The 15,041-nt window shown below is 41.1% G+C and overlaps 1 gene segment (V, D, J or C); it reads left to right on the plus strand.

The window, feature by feature from the left end:
* Nucleotides 1–13,074: 13,074 nt before the first annotated feature.
* LOC115407167 (T cell receptor beta variable 29-1-like) lies at nucleotides 13,075–13,559 on the plus strand. The segment is given in 2 exon segments: nucleotides 13,075–13,141; nucleotides 13,249–13,559. Coding segments are annotated over 2 exon segments (378 nt in total).
* The last annotated feature ends 1,482 nt before the right edge of the window (nucleotides 13,560–15,041 follow it).

The raw sequence follows: 15,041 nt of genomic DNA on the forward strand, positions 1-15,041 counted from the left end.
CATAACCTTCACTGGCTCCCGGTAAGGTTCAGGCTGGAATACAAAATCTGCCTCCTGACCCATCAGTGTGTCTACGGTAGTGCACCAGTGTACCTAAAGGAACTTTTCTCCCCACATGACCCGACCAGACGCCTCCGCTCCGCCAACATCAGTTTGCTGAAGGTCTCCAAAACCAAGCTGTGCTCTATGGGGGGCAGGGCTTTTCAGGCTGCAGCACCCCAACTGTGGAATGCCCTGCCTGCCCACCTGAGGGCGCCACAGTCGGTGGACTCATTTAAATCTCGTTTGAAAACGTTTTTGTTTATGAAAGCTTTGAATGATTTTACTTGTTCCCTGTTGTATTTTATGATGTGTAAAAAGTATGAGTGTTTTATTGATTTAGCCTGTATCTGTTACTTTTAATTGTCGTTGTTTTTAAACTCCACTGCAGCACTTTGAGATATGTTTTACAAAGGTAAAGTGCATGATAAATAAAATTCATTATTATTATTATTATTATTATTATTATTATTATTATTATTATTATTATTATTATTGTTATTATTGACATGTAAATGTATGTTGATTGAAATTGAAATGCTGTCATCAAAAATCACTGTTTCATATTCAATATGTGTGCATGTTTATTTCTTTTTTGATCAAATGCATAATTAAATGTCTGATTTTTCTCTCACAGCGCACTGCGGGGATCCAAAGCCCTGAGATCAGCTGGAGTTATGTCTCCAAACATGCAGTGTTGCAATGCAGACACACAAGAGATCAGAGCCACAACCAGATGTACTGGTTCAAACAGCAACCAGGGGAGAGCATGACCCTCATCGTCTACAGTTTTGGAAGTGCGGACAGACTTCAGGGGCTTGATCCCTCAGGCTAAATATTCAGCCAATAACAGCAGCATGGAGAGCGGGAGTCTCACTGTGAAGCTCCTGCTGCCTGAAGACAGCGCTGTGTATTTCTGTGCCGTCAGCAGGCACAGTGATGTGAGAGGTGCAACTGTCACAATAAAAAGCTTTTAGTTTCTTTCTTTACATTGCTTGGACCAGTAGGTGGCACTGAAACTTCAGAAATCCTCCTCAAGTGAACATCAGCTTCAGAACAATCAACCCCTCATAAGTCATTCATTCAAATACTTCTGTAAAACAAATACAGCAGGGGACTTTTATGATATAAGATATAACAGGGGGACTTTTCAGACATTTTCATCAGTTTAATCGTTGTAATGGTTCCAAATTATTATGGCTGCGATTCACTCCATTCTTTTAGTTTGGGAGATGTGAGGAAATAAAGGCCAAATATGTTGGCCTGATGAATTGTTGAGGAGGAGGAAGGTGACGGAGGAGGATATAATGAAGAGTCACTCTGCGTTCTGTGTGCAGGAAGTCGACATGTTGGCCTCGTTTGTTCTCTCCTGGCTCTTTGGTAATCAACTTTAGAATCCAGGAAGACTCTTTAACAATCATTTCTACTACGTTAACTCGTCTTCCTTCATTCTAGGTGTTTGTGTCGGAGTTGAAGTCACTCAAACTCCTCTGGAAGTCTTCAGAGAGCCTGGAGAAGACGTCCAGCTGGTCTGCAGCCATGGAAAAACGGACTACACCAACATGAAGTGGTACCAGAAATCCCCTGGAGATGCAACCCTGAAGCGCATCGGACACGTGAATTATGGCAGCAAACAATACGAGGAGTCATTTGAAAAACATTTTAATTTCACTGGCGACCTCAGTGGTGAAAAACCAAAGAATATTTCTCTGTTCATCGTCGACCTGAAGCTCCAACACACTGCAGTGTATTACTGTGCAGCCAGCTATGCACACTGACAAGAAAGCCCTGATTCTCAATACAAAAACTGATCAGAGAGCTTGAACACGCCCTCCCAGCTCCTCATGTGATGCAGTTATCTGCCAACAAGAACAGCGTCACTTCACTTCCTTTTCAAACCTCAGTAAACTGAGTAGAGCTTTCAGTCAGACTCAAGCAAATCAATCCACCGGTCAATTCTCAGAACTTCAACATGATTCATTTCATCCTTCTTTGCTGTCTGTCAGGTAACATGCTCACTCACACTTGGTTTCTCTGAAATGATGGTCCCTCATGACTTGATTTCAGTTTCCTTTCTCCGTCCAGGTGTTTGCTGGAGTGTGAAAGTCGACCAGTCTCCTTCTGATTTCATCATAAAACCTGACACCATGGTTCAGATGTTCTGCAGCCACGAGAAAAGAGACTACAGGGTGATTCTCTGGTACCAGCGCACACCCAAAGACACAGCCATGAAACTCATCGGATACTTAAACTATGCAGCTCCCACCATGGAGAAGGGATATGATGAGAGTTTCACTATTGCTGGGGATTTGACAGGAAATGAAAAAAAGAATGGCTCTCTAAGTATTCAAGTCAAAGGAGTGGAATACACTGCGGTGTATTACTGTGCAGCCAGAGAAGCACACTGACAGAAACTCCCATCTGAACTTCACAAAAACCTCTCACGTTGTTCTGTCATCAGTGGTTTGATCAGAGGAGCCGTGAAGCACCTGAGCAGGTGGTTTTCGTTCATTTTCTGAGCCGCTTTTCCTTTTTGTGGGGGGGCTCCAGGTACTGCAGCTTCCTCCCATGGTCCCCTTGTCTGTCTGTATTGTTGTATTTTGTGTTTTTGTCAATGGTTTTTCACCAAAACAAATTGATCAGAGGAGTCTTCAAGCACCTGAGCTTGTGGTTTTGAAACAGAAACATTGTTTCTGTATCAGTCCAGATCCTGAACTGAAGACTGAGTCTGACACCCCTGCTGGATTCAGATTGTTAGTAACTTACTGTTTTCAGTTCCAAATGAATGTGAAGAAATGTTCAAAACACCGACTGTTGTTTCTTTCCCAGTATGAGTTAAATCATAAATCACATCCTGCATACGTTTCTCATGTACAGTACTGATATCATTTCCTGTACTGTTTACATTTTATCAACTGTGAACATGAAAGATTCTGCAGTTGTATAAAATCGGTGTACCGTTTTTCTGTTTTGTGGAGAAGGATTTTTGATTTCCGGGAAAGTTCAAACTGTCTTTACACCAAAGCTGATTGAACTGTTCTCTAAAATCATTACAAATCAGTGTTACTGACTGAAAAATGCTGTTAATTATACTGCAGGTGGACTGCAGGGGGACCTCAAGTACTGGTAATATGTGCTACAAGTATTTGCATGTGTGAGCTCACACACTGCAGTGACACTCCCACCTGCAGCTCTTCATGTCTCTGGGACTTTATAAAGCCCTCTGGCAGCAGCTGCTTTGTGGTGTTCGCTCTCTCTGTCATTCCTTATATGAAATGCAGCAAAGATTTGACCTTAATATTTAAAACAACTGTTAAACACACAGGTTTTACTGGTGGAAGTGATGTGAAACAGACCTCCACACTATGGAAAAAGCAGGGAAACGATGCCATCATGGAATGCAGACACACCAAGGGAAGCAGCTATTACCAGATGTACTGGTTCAGACAGCTGCCAGGAGAAAACATGGAATGCATCATGTACACAATAACAGGAGGTTGAACGGTGGTTGAAACTGACGGAGGTTCGTCCGCCCACATTCTGAAACCTCCTGATGGAAACATTTCTGGCTCCTCCTCTTTTCTATGTTTACAAATTTGGGCTGCAGAGGCTCAAATGAAGGAAAAGATCTCAAAGGAAGGAGTCTGCACTGATTCAACATGATATTAATCATCATTTTATTTTGTTTTCTTTATTCACCAGGAATCAAGGGTGAGGAAACACTTGCAGATTACCGCAATGCAATGTGAATATTTCCTCTCATTTCAGCTGGTCTGTTCCCCACAGGAGCCTCAGACACAAAAGATGTCAACCAAACGCCTCGGTTCATCACTAAAAGAGTCAGTGAATCTGTACAGAGTGAGATCAAATGTTCACATAAAATACCAAGCTATGAAAGAATCCTCTGGTACAAACAAGGTAAAGACAAAGCCCTGCAGTTCCTGGGATATCTCAACACGAAGTTCGACAATGTCGAGGAAGAGCTGAAGGGGAAGATCAACTTCGAGGGAGATGGCCGTAACAACGGATCCCTCAGCATCTCTGATCTCAGACTGAGTGACAGTGCAGTGTATTTCTGTGCAGTCAGTCTCCACAGTGCAGCACATCTCAGTGGAGTCAATACAAAAACCTTCTGAGCACCTGCAGAGAAGTCTTGGTAGATCTTATCCTCCTCTGACTGTTACTGGAGACCTCATGACTCCACAGAGGAAATTCCATTATGAACACTGTCTAATAATGTTGTTATTACCATTGACTGGAGGTATGTGAATGAAAACAATACAATAAACTGCTGAAAATCTGCTTTTTTGTTTTGGATGTAAGAAACAAAAAGTGATTTTGGGATGTCATGAAGATCAGTGAATTTTTCATCGATCAATCTTCTGGATTCAACCCAAAGTCTCAAACCTGTAGAGATCAAGCCAGAAGAGAGCACTGGGAATGTGAAGCTTTAACCTGAAAGATGACATGATGAGAGAAACACTGTCTGTTTGCAAACACACTGATCTACTTTATTTACTTTGTATTAATATGTTAAAACATAATGTTGCAGTTTGAGCCATGGAAAAGCAGAAAAAGCCATCATCATATCTAAAGTGAACGAAAACATACGGACACTGTCATATGTCATATATTTTGAATTTACAAATGAAGAAAGATGTACATTTCTATGGTCAGTTTTCCATGATTTCCACTGAATCTTTCAAAAATAAATGGCTCATGACGTTTATTACTCATAGCGACTTTCAAACATGTTATCTCTAATAGGAAAAAAACAGTTAAAAAGTGTTTTATTGAGTGTCCTGTGAAGGGTTAATGTGAGCGCTTGAGGAGTGTGCATGTACACTGCAGTGGGAGGGTGTGATGGGCGTGGATTTTCTCCACAGTTTTGATGGAATGACACTGTATTTTTTTGTGTAACAGAACATGGATCTCACACAGGACCTCCTGATACTGTCTGTCTTCTTGCTCTGGACCTCAGATATGAAAATTAAACACTTTAAAATAGAACTGGTTTTTCAATGAAGCATTTTAATCCGAAATTGTCTGTTGTGATTTTTACAGGTTTATCTGAGGCCAGTGACGTTAATCAAGCCGACAAACTGTGGGTAAACCAGGGAGAAAATGCAACTTTAGCCTGCAACCACACCAAGGGTGTAGACTACTTCCAGATGTACTGGTACCAACAGCTTCCAGGACAACATATGAAGCAAATCATGCTCACTACTCCAAACTCTCCAGCCACATTCGAAGCAGGTTTCAGTCAAGAGAAATTCTCAGGCATCAGGCCTGATGCTCACAGGGGGGAGCTGGTGGTGAAAAACGTGGTGCCAGGAGACGAAGCCTGGTATTTCTGTGCAGTGAGTCAACACAGTGATGAAGATACACTGAAGACTGTGACAAAAAGCAGCTCAGCTGCTGTAGGGGGAAGTCAAGGACCATGAAACACCCAGAGTCTGGTTCACCTGGAGGATAATAATAATAATAATAAACTTTATTTGTATAGCACCTTTCGCAGATAAAATCACAAAGTGCTTCACAGTGCAAAAAACAAAAATAAAAACAATATCAAAATAAACGTGATAAGAACAGACAGCCAATCAATCGCATCAGAAACGTCCAGTCAACTAAAAGCCCGATTAAATAAACGCGTCTTCAGCTGCTTTTTAAAGGAGTCAATCGTATCAGCCACACGGAGGGACAGAGGCAGGGCGTTCCATAGTTTTGGAGCCACGGCCTGGAAGGACACATCTCCTCTAGTTTTAAAACGCGTTTTTGGTACCATGAGGAGGTTCTGGTCTGAGGAGCGGAGCGAGCGGCCAGGTGAGTACGTTTGAAGCAGATCACAAAGATACTTAGGAGCCTGATCATGCAAGGCTCTGAAAGTCAATACTGGGATTTTAAAATCGATCCGAAATTTAATAGGAAGCCAGTGAAGAGAAGACAGGACTGGCGTAATGTGTGACCATCTGCTGGACCCCAGGATCAGAGAGTCATCAAGGAAAACCACATGAAACTCCTCACATTACTGACACACACACACACACACACACACACACACACACACACACACACACACACACACACACACACAGAATGAAAAGTTATAACAATACATGTGCAGCAGCTGTGCTGTTGAAATGTTTTTCACTTCCACAGAGACTGAGTTGGAGCGTTCTCAGAAACTCCCACCATGGAAGTCCTCCTCAAACATTCACACACTGAGTGGCTCAGAGCACCGATTGCTGAACAGCAGACAGTCACAAAGCAAAAAACATCCTGTGAAGGAGGAGAAAAATAACTGGCACCTCCCACTTTATGACTGAGGAGGGTTCAATCAGAAGGCAGGAAATACCTTCAGAGCTTCTCTCATAGCAGAAACACTTTCAGGAGCTTTGTTCCATCAGAAAAACGCAAAATGATTCAATTATTTCTGTGCATTGTTTTGAACTCGTTTCTTGTTTCAGGTAATATATTATATTCAAATGAAGTTAATTCAGTGGATTTATTTTCCAAAATTCACATTATTCACCTTTTATCTGAACAGGTTCCTCTCTCAGTGACCAAGTACATCAGGATCCTCTCGACATGTACCGACAGCCTGGAGAAACAGCCAAAGTCCGCTGCTCACACACCATCAACAACTACAACCAAATCCTCTGGTACAAACAACCGGCTCACAGCCCTCTGCAGCTCCTGGGATACATGTACGCAACCTCTCCGAACACAGAGCCTGGAGTGGATGTGAAGATTGAGGGGAGCGCAAGCATAAACAAGGATTGTTATTTAATAGTAGAAGGACTTGAGCTGAACAGCAGTGCAGTTTATTTCTGTGCAGCCAGTCGACACAGTGCTGCATGTAACTGCTGCTCAGTACAAAAACCTCCCACCACAGTCTGTCTGTATTAACGCTCACACCCCGAGCAGCTGCACTGAAAACACTGCTTCCTGTGGTTAGAACCACAGGTTCAGCAGGCGGCTGCATGTTGAATACTTCTAGATGTCGACGACATTTTTGTACTAAAATGGCAACAATTTGAAGAAAATTAGTGTTTCCATTTCAATGGAAGAAATGCTGAAAATGATGATTTCATGCCCGGCCACTGGTGGGTGCTGTTTTCTTGCCATCAAATTACACACAAGAGCCTGCAGTGTACAAAATTAGCTTTTTGTGTTTTTGTCTTTGACTGCATCGTCTCACACCCGTTATAAACTGAAAAAAACAGCTGAAATTCTTGCCACACTCTCAATTTGGTAGAAGATATCGAAATGAGGTTTTCACATCTAAATAGAAGACAAAAATGACAACGTTTTGATATTTTAATGATGCTTCTATGTGAAAGTATGGCAAGGCAAGATTTAGTTGGTTGGGGATGATTTTTGTGTGTGTGTGTGTGTGTGTGTGTGTGTGTGTGTGTGTGTGTGTGTGTGTGTTTGTTGGGTGAATCTCAACACATGGGAATAAATGCCCAGCTTTTGGCAATTTTTTCCAGAATATTTTTGCCAGAATGCTGAGAAAAGTCATTGCACACCACTCCTGGAATTTAGACATGTTTTGATGTGCTTTCTGTGGTGCTGCTCCAAAAGCTGCGGGACTAGTTACGTGCCAAAGTATTCACATCAGAAGAAGATTATTAAAATGTCGACCCCCGATGAGGCCCGTCTGGGATAGGAATCTCTTTGCCTTGCCATGGGCAGGCACAAATAATAACAGGAAATGGAGACAGAAGGGCAAAATGGAAACTAAACTAAACTAAACTAAATTAAACTAAACTATCTAAACTATATTAACTAAATACTAGTTTAAATACTAAACTATTCACAAAGCTGCCCTAGGAGCTAGAATGCTGTGGGAAGTACGGTGCACTGAGCCCTATCCTCTAATTGTCTGAATGTTATTCCCTTTAGTCCGTTCATTGCTTTTCACCTGCTGTCCCCCCCTTCGAGGGGGAGTGTTCTCCAGTTTCAGTTGCTGACTCCACTATCACGAGGGCCTACGAACAAGCTCCGGCTGGACCGGGAGGACACTCCTGTCGGTCCTGCCCGCGGACTGGCTTCAGTTCTATCTCTGGGATCCATAGTTCCTGTGCTGGACCGTCCAACGGACTGTCCTCAACATAGTCCTAGGCTTTACTTCTTATTGTCTCATGCTCGCTGTTGCCAAAGCTGTCCGTCCCTGGGAGAGGGATCCCTCCATACTGTGGTTCTCCCCAAGATTTCTTCTTTTCCCACTGGGTTTTTGGAGTTTTTTCTTGCTGGATGTGAGGGTCGAAGGCGGTGGTTGCTTCGTTTTGTCTCGTTACTGTGAAATGGACATATTAATATTATGCTTATTCACTGTTTTTATTTTTACCAATCAATGTAACATCTTGAAGCCCTCTGAGGCAGCTGTTGTTGTGATACTGGGATATACAAAAATAAATTGATTGATTGATTGAATGATTGATCGATTGAGAGAGAGTGTGGATTATGATGAGTGGAGAAGCACAATTTGCACAATTTCAGCACCATGGACAGTGCCATGGACTTTATCAATAATATGCTCAAACCAGAAAAAGGTTCAAAAGTAAAGCAGACTAAACCAGCGGGGTGTGAAACAAAGGACAGAAGGTCAGTGACATTCAGCCATGATGGATGCCATACAGTCTTAATAACCTGCATAATCAAGTCACACATGATCCACACAGACAGGACAACAAACAAATGTACAAGTCACATGTGTGGATAAAGACATGTCAAATTTGATACAGTAGGTACATACAGTCATGTTACTCCTAATCAGGCAATTGCTAATTTATAGTGTTTCATGAATTATATATCACATAAAGCAACATACTGTCTTTTTATTTTAAAATTACATCATTCGGTACATTTAGAGTCAAAAATAGACATGTGATTTGCTATATCCTGATGATTGTTGACGAACTGCCATGATGCTTAAAGCTTCCTTGTGCCTACTGCTTTTAACTAAAAACTGACAAATTCAAGTAAAATCACCATCTGTTTTTGCGTGTATGTGTGTTTTAAGATGGCAAAAAAATATGGTGTTGAGAATGCTCTGAAAATGATTTTGGATGGGAATTCAAGTGACATGGAGCAGTGTGGGGAAGATGATGATGAGGGCGAAGAGGAATGGATTCCTACTACAATGATTCCAGGCTATCGCACAAGGTATTTCAGGCATCACAGTGATAGTTTGTAACCAGATGGAGTTGCTGTGTGTGAACGTGTGTGAACGTGTGTGAACGTGTGTGAACGTGTGTGAACGTGTGTGAACGTGTGTGAACGCTGCAATGGGAGGTTGAAAGATTTCTTCACACTGGAGCCCACTGACTCTCATGCTGAAACACTCAGTCTGCTGTGATCACACAACATCACTGTGGTCCTACACAAACTGGTTGAGCCTGAAGACAGCACTGTGTATTTCTGTGCCGTCAGCAGACACAGTGATGTGAGAGGTGCAACTGTCACAACAAAAAGCTTTCAGTTTCTTTCTTTACATTGCTTGGACCAGTAGGTGGCACTGAAACTTCAGAAATCCTCCTCAAGTGAACATCAGCTTCATAACAATCAACCCCTCATAAGTCATTCATTCAAATACTTCTGTAAAACAAATACAGCAGGGGACTTTTATGATATAAGATATAACAGGGGGACTTTTCAGACATTTTCATCAGTTTAATCGTTGTAATGGTTCCAAATTATTATGGCTGCGATTCACTCCATTCTTTTAGTTTGGGAGATGTGAGGAAATAAAGGCCAAATATGTTGGCCTGATGAATTGTTGAGGAGGAGGAAGGTGACGGAGGAGGATATAATGAAGAGTCACTCTGCGTTCTGTGTGCAGGAAGTCGACATGTTGGCCTCGTTTGTTCTCTCCTGGCTCTTTGGTAATCAACTTTAGAATCCAGGAAGACTCTTTAACAATCATTTCTACTACGTTAACTCGTCTTCCTTCATTCTAGGTGTTTGTGTCGGAGTTGAAGTCACTCAAACTCCTCTGGAAGTCCTCAGAGAGCCTGGAGAAGACATCCAGCTGGTCTGCAGCCATGGAAAAACAGACTACACCAACATGCAGTGGTACCAGAAATCCCCTGGAGATGCACCCCTGAAGCGCATCGGACACGTGAATTTTGGAGACAAACAATACGAGGAGTCATTTGAAAAACATTTTAATTTCACTGGCGACCTCAGTGGTGATAAAGCAAAGAATATTTCTCTGTTCATCGTCGACCTGAAGCTCCAACACACTGCAGTGTATTACTGTGCAGCCAGCTATGCACACTGACAAGAAAGCCCTGATTCTCAATACAAAAACTGATCAGAGAGCTTGAACACGCCCTCCCAGCTCCTCATGTGATGCAGCTATCTGCCAACATGAACAGCGTCACTTCACTTCCTTTTCAAACCTCAGTAAACTGAGTAGAGCTTTCAGTCAGACTCAAGCAAATCAATCCACCGGTCAATTCTCAGAACTTCAACATGATTCATTTCATCCTTCTTTGCTGCCTGTCAGGTAACATGCTCACTCACACTTGGTTTCTCTGAAATGATGGTCCCTCATGACTTGATTTGAGTTTCCTTCCTCTGTCCAGGTGTTTGCTGGAGTGTGAAAGTCGACCAGTCTCCTTCTGATTTCATCATAAAACCTGGCACCAAGGTTCAGATGTTCTGCAGCCACGAGAAAAGAGACTACAGGATGATTCTCTGGTACCAGCGCACACCCAAAGACACAGCCATGAAACTCATCGGATATTTATACAATACAGATGCCACCATGGAGAAGGGATATGATGAGAGTTTCACTATTGCTGGAGATTTGATGGGAGATAAAAAAAAGAATGGCTCTCTGAGTATTCAAGTCAAAGGGGTGGAATACAATGCGGTGTATTACTGTGCAGCCAGAGAAGCACAATGACAGAAACTCCCATCTGAACTTTACAAAAACCTCTCATGTTGTTCTGTCATCAGTGGTTTTGATCAGAGGAGCTGTGAAGCACCTGAGCTTGTGGTTTTGAAACAGAAACAATGTTTCTATTTCAGTTATGGGAAAAGCTTTTCAATGAGAGACTCAATAATGACGAAGAAACAATCCTGACTACTTTATAGAATAAACCTATTGTCTTTGCTGCTGCTGGTTGGGATGACTAATGTGCAAAATTCCTCACAACTGCAGATGAACAGCTGGAAAGCCCTTCGATCAGCTTGCATTGTATGGCACGTTCACTTTAAATTTAATGTGTTCGTTTCATAGAAGTACAAAGTATTATGTTGAATATTAGACTCAAACAGGAATTCATAAGTATTGAAAAATTTGAAGAAGTTTAAGCAAATGTTTGAAGTTTAAATGTTTAAGATTACTTTGATAAGATTACATGGTTCGTTATTGGCAAATAATAATTAGTTCTCATATTACTTTGAATGAAACCTTTGTGAACGACTTTAAAAATACTACTTGTGGGAGTAACTGGGTTGTATTTTGTGTTTTTGTTAAAGTTTTTCACCGAAAGAAACCTAGCACAATCTGATAAATAAACTAAGGAAACCTAAAGAATTCGAAAGAAAGCAAAAAGAAAAACCAAAGGAACTTAAAGAAAGCTGAGGAGCCAAAGAATTGCTAAATAAATAAATACATTTAAGAAGCACAAAGAAATCCCAGAGAACTAAGGAAACCTAAAGAAATGGAGAACAAGAAAGCAAAAGAATATTGTGGAAAATTGAAGAAATCCAAAGGGCTCAAGAAATCTACAATAACCTGCAACTGAAACCAGATATGATGGCAATAAAAAACTGAGAGAAAACTTGGACTGGTTCTTTGAGTGAAATCCTGTGGATCCTCCCGTTAACAAAACGTTCTGTTCACATCTGGAACGGGACAAAATTTCAGAGGACTTGACACAGTGAATGTTTGTGGCATTAATAGTTAAACACACAATATCATGACGAGTCAACCCAACGTTACTTTATTGATGAGTATGCCAGATTTACTTATATATCAATGAAAGAATCCAACTGTGACATCCATTTCCAAAACCTGCTGTACGCCGGATGTAAACCCTGAACTGAAATGAGTCTGATCTCCCTGCTGTATTCACAGATTGTTAGAAACTTACTGTTTTCTCAACTCTCTCAAATCAACTCAGTTTATATATAAAGCTCTATAAAACATCCATTATCGCAACAAAGCGCTGCAGATAAACACAAAATAAAATTTAAAAACATCAAAATAAAACAATAAAAACTCTGAAATGGCAACACAAAAACACCAGCAGAGTCTCAAACTGGGTAAAAAAGTCAATGAGTAAAAATGTGTCTTTAGACCTGTTTTAAAAACGGACAGTGAAGGGGCCTGTCTCACATTCAGTGGCAGCTCGTTCCACAACTTCGGAAACGTGACAGAAAAAGCTCTGTTCCCCTCTGAGCTTCTGCTTGGACCTCGGTACCTCCAGGAGCAGCTGATCAAAGAATTTTAAAATGAACTATAAAATGCACACGGGCAGCCCGTGGAGGGAAGCCAGGATGGCAGTCAGTTGTTCCCTCTGATGTGTTCCAGGTAGGTTTCAGTTCCAAAGAAATTGAAGAAATTGTTGCATTATTGACTCTGGTTATTCTCCCAGTAAATCATAATTCACATCCTGCACACGTGGCTCATGGACTGTTGTCATTTCCTTCACTGTCAACATTACATTAACTCGACGTGAAAGTTCAATCAAGTGTCTGCTGTTGTACAAAGTAGATGTACAGTTTTCTCTGACTTGTGGTGAGGATTTTACAATTTCCTGGAAAGTTCAAACTGTCTTTATACAAAAGCTGAACAAGGTTTTCCCTAAAAGCTTCATGAAAAATCAGTGTCACTGACTGAAAAGGGCTGTTAATTATACTGCAGGTGGACCGCAGGGGGCCCTCCAGTACTGACAATATGTGCTGCATGTATTTGCATGTGTGAGCTCACACACTGCAGTGACACTCCCACCTGCAGCTCTTCGTGTCTCTGGGACTTTATAAAGACCTCCAGCAGCAGCTGTCGTGTGAAACATGGACATCATCATCATCATCAAACAATGCTTCCTGAGTTTATTAGCAGTGTTAATGTGGACTCCAGGTAATTCATAAGCCGCTTTGTGGTGTTCGCTCTCTCTGTTATTCTTTATTTGAAATGATGCAAAAATTTTTCTTCAACATTTAAAATACAAACTGTAAAACACACAGGTTTTACTGGTGGAAGTGATGTGAACCAGGCCTCCACGCTGTGGAACAAGCAGGGCAACAATGTTACCATGGAATGCAGACACACCAAGGGAGCCACCTATTACCAGATGTACTGGTTCAGACAGCTGCCAGGAGAAAACATGGAATGCATCGTGTACATAGTAACAGCCAGCAGAGAATACCCCTGTGGACCGTTCAGCATGGAGAAATTTGCAGCCACCAAGATGGCAGTTGACAGCGGAACGTTCACGGTGAAGAACGTGCAGCCAGGAGATCAAGGCTTGTACTTCTGTGCTGTGGGTGCACAGTGATGGAGACGCTCCCAATAGCTGCACAAAAACCCCACAAAGCACACGACGAATACCAAACCTCCTCTGAAGACCCAGCTGAAATGTTTCATCTCCACATGTGACAGTTTCCTCACAGTGTTGAACGAGAGACAAAGCAAATATTCCAGTGTTCAATTAACTCTGAAAGTGTTAAACAGTGGTCTCATACATACACTTTTATAGTGTTAAAATCTCAACACTGACCAGTGTTAATTTTCTAATGCTGACACTCTGTGGAGTCATATTAATATTCCTCTCTGTTGACCAGTGTTCCTATTTAACTCTATACAGTGTTAATTCTTAGAATGAACACTTTAAAGTGTATATTTTAACACTTACATTTAACTCTACAACAGTGTATATATGAGACCACTCTTAACACTTAAAGAGTTAATTCAACACTGGAAAATTTGCTGTGTGCAAAGCATCATCTATGACCTCAAAGCCATGGTGTAGGGGGGAGTTTGGAAAAACACCCAAAAACGCAACAGCTTTAGGAGACTTTTTTGGGATAGTTAACTGTTTTTTTGCACGAAAAGGTTTCATTAAAATTGTCCTTCTGTTGAGATTGTGGAAATACAGACATTTTAATTCACATTATAAAATAAGTATGAGTTCAAAACCACTCGTTTTACAGACGATTCATGAAGATTCACCAGACATTTCTGCATTTCAGGCCGTAACAACGGATCCCTCAGCATCTCTGATCTCAGACTGAATGACAGTGCAGTGTATTTCTGTGCAGCCAGTCTCCACAGTGCAGCACATCTCAGTGGAGTCAATACAAAAACCTTCTGAGCACCTGCAGAGAAGTCTTGGTAGATGTTATCCTCCTCTGACTGTTACTGCAGACCTCATGACTCCATGGAGGAAATTCCTTCATGAACACTTTCTAATAGTGTTATTACCATTGACTGGAGGAATGTGAATGAAAACGACAATAAACTGCTGAAAAAGGTTTTTTTTTTTTTTTGGATGTAAGAAACAAAAAGTCATTTTTGGATGTCATGAAGATCAGTGAATTTTTCCATCGATCAATCTTCTTGATCCACCTCAGAGTCTCAAAGTTGCAGAGATCGAGCCAGAAGAGAGCACTGGGAATGTGAAGCTTTAACCTGAAAGATTACATGATGACAGAAACACTGTCTGTTTGCAAACACCCTGATCTACTTTATTTACTTGGTATTAATATGATTTAAAATGTAATGTTATTGAGTTGCAGTTTCATTCATAGAAAAGCAGAAAAAGCCATCGTCGTCATCATTACTTTTAAAGTGAACAAAAACCATGGCAAATGAACACTTTGTCATTTATTTTGAATTAAAAAATGATGAAAGATTTACATTTCTATGGTCAATTTTCCATGATTTCCACTGAATCTTTCAAAAAGGCTCATGATATTTATTACTCAGTGACTTTAAAATGTGTTATCTCTAATTTGAAAAAAAAAAAAAAAGTTTAAAA

This window comes from Salarias fasciatus, chromosome 19 (assembly GCF_902148845.1).
Source record: "Salarias fasciatus chromosome 19, fSalaFa1.1, whole genome shotgun sequence".
Taxonomy (NCBI): domain Eukaryota; kingdom Metazoa; phylum Chordata; class Actinopteri; order Blenniiformes; family Blenniidae; genus Salarias; species Salarias fasciatus.